The sequence below is a fragment of the Thunnus thynnus genome, chromosome 24 (assembly GCF_963924715.1).
Source record: "Thunnus thynnus chromosome 24, fThuThy2.1, whole genome shotgun sequence".
Lineage (NCBI taxonomy): Eukaryota > Metazoa > Chordata > Actinopteri > Scombriformes > Scombridae > Thunnus > Thunnus thynnus.
The window spans coordinates 15,670,883-15,683,052 of NC_089540.1; the positions used below are offsets into that span (position 1 = coordinate 15,670,883).

Genomic DNA, 12,170 nt, shown 5'->3' on the forward strand with positions numbered 1-12,170 from the left:
ATGTTAAGGCTAAGGCTTTACTACAGGAGCAGTTTGGAAATGAGCAGAAGGTTGCATCTGCATACATGGAAAGGGCTCTTTCATGGCCTCCGATCAAAACTGAAGATGTAAAAGCTCTTCAAGATTACAGCTTTTTCCTCAGAGGCTGCTGTAATGCCATGGAAGAGGTGCAATACTTGCATGAGCTAGACATGCCTGCCAATATGCTGGCCATTATAAGGAAACTGCCTTACAAATTTAGGGACAAGTGGAGAACTGTAGCCTGTGAACTGCAAGAAAGGCGCAGCCAGAGAGCTACATTCATTGACATCACTAATTTCATTGAGAGACAAGTGAGAATCTTAACTGACCCAGTGTTTGGAAACATACAGGATGCTCCATCGCTGACAACAAACAAAGGTGTAAGTAAGCACAATCCACAATCTCGTTCTGGAATTAAAGGAACCAGTTTTGCTACCACTGTAGCCCCTGTGGGAAAGAAAACTCAACCTAGAACCAAAGGTAAGGAACATGTTCAAACTGAAAGGAAGACATGTCTTTGCTGTGGAGGAGGTCACGCATTGGATTTGTGTCCTCAGTTGGGGAAAAGAGCACATAAAGAGAAGATTGGCTTCTTGAAGGACAATGGTGTCTGTTTTGGCTGTTTGTGTATTGGACACATCAGCAAAGATTGCAGAAAACGGATTTCCTGTGCAAAATGTGGTCTTAAACATCCAACCATACTTCACATTCCTCCAAAGGAAAAGGAATCTGACCTAGCTGAGAGGAAAGCAGAGGTGTCAGTGGACAGCACTCTGGTGGCAAGTGGTCATACTGGGGCTGGTGATCACGATTGTAAACTTCCCATAGTTCCAGTGCAAGTTAAATCCAGAAAGGGGAGCAAGATTGTCACCACCTATGCTTTCTTGGACCAAGGCAGTACAGCAGTATTCTGTACAGAGTCTCTGATGCACAAGCTTGACCTTACAGGGAAGAAGGTACATATTCTTTTACGGACAATGGGCCAAGAGAAAGTTGTGAGCAGTCACATCGTGTCAGGCCTGGAGGTAGCTGGCTTGAATGAGGAGCACTTCTGTGAACTGCCCAAGGCTTACACGCAGATGTGCATGCCTGTTCACAAAGGGAACATTCCGAGACAGAGTGATCTTCAGAGATGGCCTCATTTAAAACATGTCAATTTGCCTGAGATTGAGGCAGGGATTGAGCTGTTGATGGGGACAAATGTTTCTAAGGCCTTGGAACCATTGCAAGTCATACGCAGTGTTAATAATGGACCCTATGCAATAAGGACAATGCTGGGTTGGACTGTGAATGGACCACTGAAAGGAGACAGTGGAGATGCAATGGACTGTGAGCAGCCAGAGTTACAAGTGAACAGAGTGTCAGTTGTGTGTTTGGACGAACTTTGGCAGCAGCAATTTAAGGCAGATTTCCCTGAATGCAGCATGGATGAACAAATTGGCATGTCAAGAGAAGATCAAAAGTTTATGGAACTGGTCACAAACTCAGCAAAGCAAGTGAATGGCCACTATCAGATCAACTTACCTCTGAGGAAAAGGGACGTTAGCATGCCAAATAATAAGAAAATCATTGAGCAGCGTGCCTTACACCTGAAGAAGAGGCTTCAGAAGGATTCCTCATTTCATGCTGATTATATGGCCTTCATGAATGACCTTGTTGCCAAAGGTTATGCTGAAAGGGTGCCTGAAGAGGATGTGGAACGTAGTGATGGCAAGGTCTGGTATATTCCGCACCATGGCGTCTACCATCCTACAAAAGGAAAGATCAGAGTTGTCTTTGACTGTGGAGCGAGTTTCCAGGGAACAAAACTTAATGCTCAGCTCCTACAGGGACCAGATCTTACAAGTTCACTGATAGGAGTGATGACCAGATTCAGAGTCTTTGTTGCCAACCGAGTCTCAGAAATTCGCAAGGCCTCACACCCTTCTCAATGGAGGTATGTTGAAACTGCAAGCAATCCAGCCGATGTTGCCTCCAGGGGTGTGAAAGTAGATACATTTCTCAAGAATGCAACATGGGTGTCAGGGCCTCATTTTCTCCTTCAACCTGAGAGTGAGTGGCCTGTCTCTCCTGACGATGCTCTTCAACTTCCATCAGATGACAGTGAGGTTAAGAAAGCTGTTGCAGTGAATGCTGTACAGGTCAGAGAGGAGGTTGATGCAGTGACTAGCATGATCCATTACTTTGACTCTTGGACCCCTCTGAGAAAGTCTGTTGCTTGGAACTTGATATTTAAGACTTGGCTCTTGTCTGTTTGTCAGAAGAGGAGACAATTGAGCATGGCTCTTGCACAGTCTGACTTGGAGACGGACCAACAAAGACGTTCATTGAAGAAAGACAGCAGAGAGGCCTTGAAGAAAGCTGAAACGGGAGATAAAGAAAAGGATTCTGGGAAGAAAGGCCCCTCCACTACTGGGGCATCAGGTCAAGTAAAGAGCTCTTCAAGAGACAGAGATGGAAAAGCTACAAAGGATGAAAAAGGAGTTGTCAGCAGTAGTAGTAACAGCAGACCTCGTAACTCCTGGGTCATGGGAAGAGTCCTACAAACCTTTCCAGACAGGAGAGGTTTTGTGCGTCAGGTACGCATCAAAACAAAGAGCAGCTGCCTGGACCGACCAATAACCAAAGTCTGTCTACTACAGGAGGCCGAAGCTGGATAAGGAGTGGTTGATGCACATTGTGACACTTTGACCTCCATTTTGACTCTGATTTTGACTGACAGACATAGAGTGATGGTAAAGATCACTCTGATAAGACTATGTGCTAGTAACCTCTGGTCTTACTGACTTATGACTCATGTACAGGATCGGGAGGAAGAAAGAAGATCGAAAATGTAAAGTAAATTTATGGACTTTGATTATTGAGCTTTTAATTGCTTCATGCCTCCTATTAACATCTGTAATGTGAGTAATTATTATGTAATAACCTAATAATTAGGGGCTGGCGTGTAGGAGCCATGAATGGATTAATTTCAAGTTTGAACGAATTGCAAAGTAGTAATTCTTTTGTTTTATATTTTGGGTTATTTTGGTTTGTTTGTTATTGCACGATCACGGGGATTGATAATCAGGTCACATGGATATGGGCGGTGGTATCCTATAGTTAATTTAAGCACCTGTTCACCTGCATGCCAGCTGGTAAGAGACAGAGGGTGAGTGGGTCGTCGTATTTTTTGTTGACCGCTGTTTTACACCTGAACGCAGTTTTACACCTGATCGCTGTGATTATTTTGAGTAGCCTATATTTTGTGCAAGTTATAATAAGTTGATCACTTTCATTAATAAAAGTTATTAAACCTACAGTTTTGATCTCAGCGAATCTTTTTGGTAGCGTGTCGGACAAACGGCAAACAAGGCCCAACCTCAGCCTCTCAGCGACTTTTACGTTGTTGCCAGTAGTCGCTACAATGATTTTGCATCAGGTTTTTTCTTTGTCCCGGGACAAGGAGGCCTCGGTTTGCTCTGTATCTCTTTATATGCACAGTAAACTTATTCACATTGAACTCTACCAGCTTCTAGTGTATTTTTTGAGTCTTTCCCTTCTAAAGTTTAGAGTTTAATACTAAGTTGTAGGTGACCTGAAGATTTATTGGCCCATTTGAAGATTTTTCCACAACAATGTCCCTATTGTTCTTTATCTGTCATTTTATTTTTCCCTTCATACTTCCCTTTTCCTTCTAATTTCTTTTATTTTTCCTACCAATTTTCTGTGCTTTTCCTGTTTACTTCTTTTTTGCTATTATTTCTCACTGCCTTTCCTTCACTCTTTATGTCCTTCCTTCTTCTCTCCCTCTTTTCCTCTGCCCCTCCTTTCCATCTACCCCTCACAATTTTATTGTTATATCTTTTCTGCTCCCTATAGAAAACACAGTGACAATACAGATTTAGTGGATCAGATTTGTTTACAGTTTATGCCATGTATCAGGCACAACCAACCTGACCTGAAACCAAATTTTTCTCCAGGCTGTTTTCAGACATTGCAAGAAGGAGATAAACATCACTTCCTTTGTCCACTATTTTGCCTGCTACTGGGGCTGCTTTGTTGAAATATTGTAGGGGGCGCTGTCTAGCCATTCTGCCACACCCATGCCCACCACCTGTACAGTATTACAGATTTTAAGACCTGTCATGTGTGTACAAAATTTTGTGAGTTTTCAAGCATGTCTAGCCCCTTAAAAACAGCTTCGTACATTGTGGCAAACACCTTGGCTGACCAAATTTTATGTGTTTCTGGCTAACCTACTAGGAGTAGTTAGCAAAAGAGTGGCGCTTAAGACTTCCTGTTGCCAGTAGGTGGCACTATGACTATGACTCAATATGAGCCTATCCTTGCCCTCAGACCAGAACATTTATCAAGCATGGGAAATTTGGAAAAGATCTGATCATTCAGAGTCAAGTTGTAAGTTGTTTGTTCATGGCGAAACATCGAAATTTGCCACGCCACCACAGCAAAGACATTCAGTGAAAACTCACCATTTTCACAATATGGAATCATCAAAGACTTAAGGCTTTTCTAATCAAATTTCAGATGGACCTGTTCATCCTGCAGATGGAACATGTAACTTCCTGTCACCAGTAGGTGACGCTATGAGTATGTCTCAATATTGACACATAGATGTATTCAGGATGGGACCCTCATGAAGCATGAGAAATTTGGGGCACACTGGACAATGTACGTTGGAATTATAAGGACTTCTTGTTTTATGGCGAAACATCAACATCGCTGCATTGCCACGGCAAGGGCGTTCAGCTAAAACTCAAGATTTTGATAATTTTTCATCACAAAGGTCTTTAGATGGCACTGACAAAACTGTGTTTTGTGTTGGTGGGGTTAAATGTCTAGGAGGAGTTTGTTAAAAAACAATACCTGGAAATGGCAAAATCTGCACAAAAATTGAAATTAAATTCAAAATGGCTGACTTCCTGGTGAATTAGGGTATGGCTCCAGCAGGCTTATTTGTGCGTCTGGACATGTTACATCTCTCCATGTTAATCTAGTCCGGATTTGACAGGTCTAAGTATAGTGGTTTTTGATGTGGACCTGGTCTAATGTGGTCTGGATGCGAAAAAAGGAGTATAATCCCCCTTTTTTGCATTTTCACGAATAGAATAAAGGTTTCACAAATCAGAAACTGTGTTTTATTGATTCTCTGGGTTCTCCATGATAATTTAGAGAAAATCAGTGAAATCGCCATTTTTAAGGTGGACCGTAAAATTCCAATCGGAAGCTGTGAATCGGATGCCAACTTCAGCCTCGTCAACTAACGGCTGTAACATTTTCCGCTATTTTGCAGTTGAGTTTGAGTGTGTGGAGTAACGTTAACAGTTGAAGTAAACTGATCGTCAGTAGTTCAGCACAGTGTTTTTATTACTGTGTCCCAACACTTTTCAGGTTTTCCTGCCTGAATCAGCCTGTGGAGGAGGCGGAGATGAGCCGCTGCTCTCCCTGCTGTCTGAGACACTAAATACGGCTCCGCTCGGCCAGACAGCCGCTGGAGAACAGCTTTGACTTCATGTGTCTACAGGTGAATATAGACCTGTTTATATTTATACTACAGGACTGATGTGGAGACAGAGGGGGAGATTTAACCTGTTAATTTATTACCGTGTTTCCACGTTGTCAAATATTAGAGAGTTAGAAAAACAACTGGAAACAACTGGAAACCGCTGACCTCTCCTTCCTCTCAGGACAAGGACACAATTTTTCAGATGTGTGTTAAAATAGTCCAAATGGAGCCCAAATGAACTTTGAAACATGTTTTTCTTGCTGTAATCATTCCTCCTGTTCATACTGACCATTAGAAGATCCCTTCATAATGCACTTACAATGGAAGTGATGGAGGACAAAATCCACAGTCCTCCTTCTGTGCAAAAATGTATTTAAAAGTTTATCTGAAGCTAATATGAAGCTTCAGCGTCCAAATGAGTCAAATCAAGTAGATATCTTTCAATGTTACAGTCTTTTTAGTGCCAAAGTTCCTCTTTTTGTTACTATTCTTCCACCACAGCTCAACAGGGAAACACTGTCAGAGGAAACACAAAGAGGGAATTTTTAGCTAAAAAGACTGTAAATGTGTCAGATATCCACTTGATATGACTAACTCAGACTGCTGAAGCCTCATTTAAGCTTCACATCAACTTTTAAATGACTGTGTGGACACACTGTGGATTTTGGCCTCCATCACTTGTGTTACTTTATGCTTCACTACATTTTAGAGGAAAATATGCACTTTTTACTCCATTCTATTCATTTGACATATATACATATTGTAGTTAGTTTACAGATTTTGATTTTACATTTTACATTTTACATTTTTTTCATCATATTTGTAAAATCCAATGCAGTGTTAAAGATCAAACCAGTGCTCCCCAAACTTTTTGTTTGTGACCACTGTGACCAAAAAGCAGCATCTAGTTGGGACCTCTTTACTTTTCAGATGGTTTCATTTATAGAATTGCTAGTGGGTCCAGAGAGGTAAAATTATACAATATTTCACTGGAAAGCAAATATGAAGCTGGAAAAAACAAATAAACACAGCAGCAGAACATTTAGTTTTTCTCTTTTCTTTCCTTTCTGACCCTTTGGGGTCACCAGCTACTTATTTATTTATTTTTTTAAATGATTATTTATCAATTTAATTAAAAAAGTAATTCTTCCATTGTTTCTTTTTTTAAGGTGTGTGTGTTGTGTCTGGTTGACATGTTTTGCTCCTAGTTATGGAGGTTTTATATGGAGGGTTTTAAGGGCTGAAACTAAATATATTTACATAAATAATATAATGCTTAAATAAATTAAGAAATATAATTGTATAATAAAATGCTTAAATAAATGAATAAATAAATAATTACTTAATAATAGTCACCATAAATAAATAAATTACAAATTAAATGAGACATTAAATATAAGTTAAATTTATGTTTAATTATTTATTCACTTGTATAGTAATTACTTTATTCATTTATTCACACATTTATTTATCTATTTACAATTTTATTTGATTATTTATATATACTTTTATTTATCCATAGCGTAACTTGCTGCAGCAAAACAAATAAATGTGTCAACTTCATCCATCAAAAGTCAGGGGGCGGGTTAAAGACTCGATTCAAGTTCAACCACCAATCACAGGGCAGAGTCCGACCCCCTGACTGCTGATGGATGAAGATGACGTATTTATTTATTTCACTGCAGCAAGTTACACTATGGATAAATGAAAGTATATATACAGAAAGAAAGAAAGTTATAAATAGATAAATAACATTTATATATTTAATGTCTGATTTAATTTGTGATTTATTTGTGGTGATAATTAAGCACTGAATTACACAATTATTTATCTATTCATTTATTTAAGCATTTTGTTGTTATAATTATATATTTACTCATATATTTAAGAATTTAGTCATATAATTATTTATGTGTTTAATATATTTAGTTTTGCCCCTCAAAACCCTCCATTGACAAATAGCAGAAGGAAATGTTTTTATTGATTTATTTCTTTTATTCTCTTCCTGCATGTTTTTGTTTTAGAGGCAACAGTAAATCAACAGTTCTGTCTTAAGGAAACTCATCTTCTCTCTTTATGACACTAACTTACAGAGTGACTGAAACATTTAATGAAATATAAATAAAATGACAGCTGCTCAGTCAGAAGTTCGTCATGTATGTGAACCACTTCTTGTTGTTCTGCTGCTTTTATTTCCTCCTTCACTCTCAGCTACAGCTGTCAACAGAAGCCTTTCCTACTTTTTAACTTTCTGAATACATTTATAAATCTATATATACTTAAAAAAAAAGTTTTTATATGTTTTTAAATATCAACAGAATCACCGTGAATTTATGTGTCTTTCTTCTATTGAAGCCCAACTGAGAACAAGAAGATGCTGTTGCTTTACTTTCTATTATGGACCGCAGTGGCAGCCAACAGTAAGTTTAGAATAATTTAAACTGTTTTAACTGTTATAATTTTTTAACTGACATGTTGAGAAAATTATAATATCATGTTATATTTCTGTGCATTGTTTGTGTTATATTTTTTGGTTTCAATTTTCATTTTGTGACGACACCCTCAGGTTAGATAGAGTCTAGTTTCTGTTTACCACATGTACACATTTACATGAACTGTGACAACAGAAATGTATATTTGAACAAACACTTATATTTGCTAAAAAAAACAACATCATAGTGTGTTAAATGTTAAATATTGCTATAAATTATAAACAAGGGCTTTAAATAAAGTTTTACTGCTTGTTATTTTGAGTATTTCTATTTTATGCTCCACTACATTTTAGAGGTAAATATTGTACTTTGTACTTTACTTTTTACTTAGTTTTTACTAAAACTAGAGCAGGACACACTTGATTAAAGAAAAAATACATCTCAGTGATTAAACAGAGAAATTTGCATTCAGTTGTATTCATTTTATTTTGCAGAAGAACCACTCTACGGGAAAATAGGTGACAAAGCTGTTCTCACACCAGCCTCTGTAGTGAATCCCATCACCAGTATAGAGTGGAAACATGGACCTGATCTTGCCATGGAGTGGTATGGAGGCGAGACTTTCTCCTACCGACACTTCGAAGGTACCACTTTAATTTAAATTAAGCTGTTTGGTAGCCAGAGATCAATGATTTTATACATTAGTTTGAAGATTTTGACAAATTTAGGTTGAGACTTTGGTTTAAATTAGGGTTCTTAATATTTTCTGTTGTAAATTAATTATATTTTAAGGAATTCTTTTACAGTATTTAATAGGTTTATCCCAGATTTTGGCTAAATGAATGGATTATATTATGATAGAGGGGTTTTGTTTGTGTTTTCTGCATGAATTGAGTTTTTTTAAGGAGTATAAACCATTAAACTTGACAAATACAATCAAGAATGAATTTTCACCTTTGTTAAAATATTAAGGACCTGTTGTGCTGTTAAATAAGGTATCACTTTAACGTGTTTTAATCAAAAAAGCTCTTAAATGTAATCCCCAAATATCTGAATATGTTGCAATCTATACATTTATTTATTCATTATCCCTGTAAAACCCAGTTAAATACTTTAATTACATAATTATTTATGAGCAAATGAATGGAATTAGGGTTATAAAAAAGGGATTCACTTGTTTGTGGGAAATCAAAACTAGAGATTTTTTGTATGAAAATCAGCTGTTCTACAAACATTTTTAGTATTTTAAAGTGCATATTTCTCCAGCTGACCACTCTTAAGTGACCAATGACTAAAAATCTCTGTTTAGAAGCTAAACCTGTGCGTTTTTGCAGATCGTGGTTTGCTGAACATTTCAACTGGAGCGCTGATGATCACAGGACTGACTCCAGACGACAGCGGCAGCTACACAGTAGAGATCAACAACAAAGTCACCAGCAAGACTGAACTCCTGGTTATCTGTAAGTGGAGGAATTGTGTATGAAGTTTGTCTTAGTTTATCAAAACAGCCCTAAATTCAAAGGAAATGTCTTTTTGTTTCATTTTCTATCAGCTCCTGTCTCTAAACCCACCCTCTCCTTATGGTGTGAACCTGAGATGACCTACTGTGTCCTCACCTGTAATGGCAACACCACAGGTGTTGAACTGGTCACATACTGGTGGACATCAGGTGTGGACACGTGGTCTTCAACCAAGGAGCACAATATAACAAAGGTAAACACAGGATAATGATGTTTGTGTGTCTCATCAGTAACAGATAAATCATGTTGCAAGAATAAACCAGAATCTAGTCTTTAAATTGATTCACATATTCAGGCATCAGTTGGTGACCAGCTTATTGTTGATAATCTGGACAAACTGTAAAAAGACAAAGTGAGCTCCTCAAACAATCTGTATGTTTGGTTTATGAACTTTCAGCTAATATTGTTTTTCTCCCAATTTCTAGGAAAACAATGAGCTGTGGTTCAGCTGTGCGTTTAAAAACCCAGTCAGCTCAAGCAGCAGTGAAATAGTCTTCAACCCCTTCAAGCAAAGTGAGTTATCACACCAACAAATATCTGCTGTAACACATTTAATGTATTAATGCATCTTACTGTTTTTCCTAAACATGACAGTGTACAATGTACACATTAACATGAACTGTGAAACCAGGAAATGTATATTTGAAGTCTATCATAACTGTGAATATTTGGCTGTGAACAGTTTTATAAATCTGGTTTAAGGAATAGTGATGTGATGAGGGGTCATAAGGCAGGTAAAGAGTTTTAAAGGGATATTTGTCCCCTAAATTAGAAATAGACTAGAATCAGTGTTGGAAATTAGCTGAGGTGCTTGGGTAACACTTTAAGTCCCCCTATTTATCATTAATAAGATGTATATAAACATTTATAAACATTTAATAAATGTTTATAACACACTATGATGTAGTTGTAAGTATATGTTAAAAGGATGGGTTCACATTTCAAGTCTGTCTTAAAACAACAGTCAGGAGCCCAAATGAACATTGAAACATGTTTTTCTTGCTGTAATTATTCCTCCTGTTCATACTGACCATTAGAAGATCCCTTCATAATGCACTTACAATGTAAGTGATGGAGGACAAAATCCACAGTCCTCCTTCTGTGCAAAAATGTATTTAAAAGTTTATCTGAAGCTAATATGAAGCTTCAGCGTCCAAATGAGTCAAATCAAGTAGATATCTTTCAATGTTATAGTCTTTTTAGTGCCAAAGTTCCTCTTTTTGTTACTATACTTCCACCACAGCTCAACAGGGAAACACTGTCTGAGGAAACGCAAAGAGGGAATTTTTAGCTAAAAAGACTGTAAATGTGTCAGATATCCACTTGATATGACTAACTCAGACTGCTGAAGCCTCATATAAGCTTCACATCAACTTTTAAATGACTGTGTGGACACACTGTGGATTTTGGCCTCCATCACTTACATTGAAAGCACATTTGAAGGATCTTTTAATATCCAGTATGAACAGGAGGAATGATTACAGCGAGGAAAACCTCTTTCACTGTTCATATGGACACCTGACTGTTGTTTTAAGACACACTCGAAAAACCGTTAACCTGTCCTTTAAATGTTTATTAATGTACAGTATTTGTCAGCAATTATAACTTCTCCTATGAAGACATATTTTATATTATTATAACTGTTTTATTAAAAATGTCTTTATCTGACTACAGTTATGGATCCCACATGAGGAGTTACAATCATTAACAAACACTTATATTTGCTAATAAATCACGTTATAGTGTGTTAAATGTTAAATACTGCTGTAAATGCTAAACAGGAGGCTTTAAATAAAGTTTTACTGCTTGTTATTTTGAGTATTTCTGTTTTATGCTCCACTACATTTTAGAGGAAAATATTGTACTTTGTACTTTACTTTTTACTTAGTTTTTACTAAAACTGGAGCAGGACACACTTGATTAAAGAAAAAATACATTTTAGTAATTAAACAGAGAAATTTGCATTCATTTGTATTTAATTCATTTTATTTTGCAGAAGAGCCACTCTATGTGGAAATAGGTGACGAAGCTGTTCTCACAGCAGACTCTGTAGTGAATCTCATCACCAGTATAGTGTGGAAACATGGACCCAATATTGCCATGGAGTGGTATGGAGATAATACTACCGCCTACCGACACTTCAAAGGTACCACTTTAATCTGAATCAAGCTGTTTGGTAGCCAGAGATCAATGATTTTATACATTAGTTTGAAGTTTTTGATACATTTAGGTTGAGATTTTAGTTTAAATTAGTAGTCTAAATATTTTCTGTTGTAAATTAATTATATTTCAAGGAATTCTTTTACAGTATTTAATAGATTTATCCCAGATTTTGGCTAAATGAATGAATTTTATTACAATTCAGTATTTTCTACATGGATTAGGTTTTTTTAAAAGAAGTATAAGACATTAAGTTTGACAAATACAATTACTGTAATGTAATCCTTAAATGTACACCTTTAAATTAAAATATTAAGGCCTATTAAAGGTATACTGTTAAGTAAGGTTCACTTTGTGCAGATAATCCCAAAATATCTGAATATATGCAATCTATAGATGTATTCATTCCCTGTGAAACCCAATTAAATACCTTAATTACATAATAATCAATGGGTGAAATTAATAGAATTAGGGTTACTAGTGCAGTGCCTGTTCAAAATGTGCATGTTCAGAACAGGCAGATTTCTCAAT

At 36.9% G+C, this 12,170-nt stretch overlaps 1 protein-coding gene across 1 annotated transcript in view; it reads left to right on the plus strand.

Moving 5' to 3' along the window:
- Positions 1 to 12,170, plus strand: part of LOC137176731 (titin-like) — a 45,854-nt gene that overhangs the window by 20,215 nt on the left and 13,469 nt on the right. The window contains exons 8-12 of the mRNA XM_067582612.1: positions 8,454 to 8,603; positions 9,294 to 9,419; positions 9,512 to 9,672; positions 9,905 to 9,992; positions 11,476 to 11,625. Of these exons, the coding sequence (XP_067438713.1) occupies positions 8,454 to 8,603; positions 9,294 to 9,419; positions 9,512 to 9,672; positions 9,905 to 9,992; positions 11,476 to 11,625 (675 nt within the window). The remainder of the gene's footprint in view (positions 1 to 8,453; positions 8,604 to 9,293; positions 9,420 to 9,511; positions 9,673 to 9,904; positions 9,993 to 11,475; positions 11,626 to 12,170) is intronic.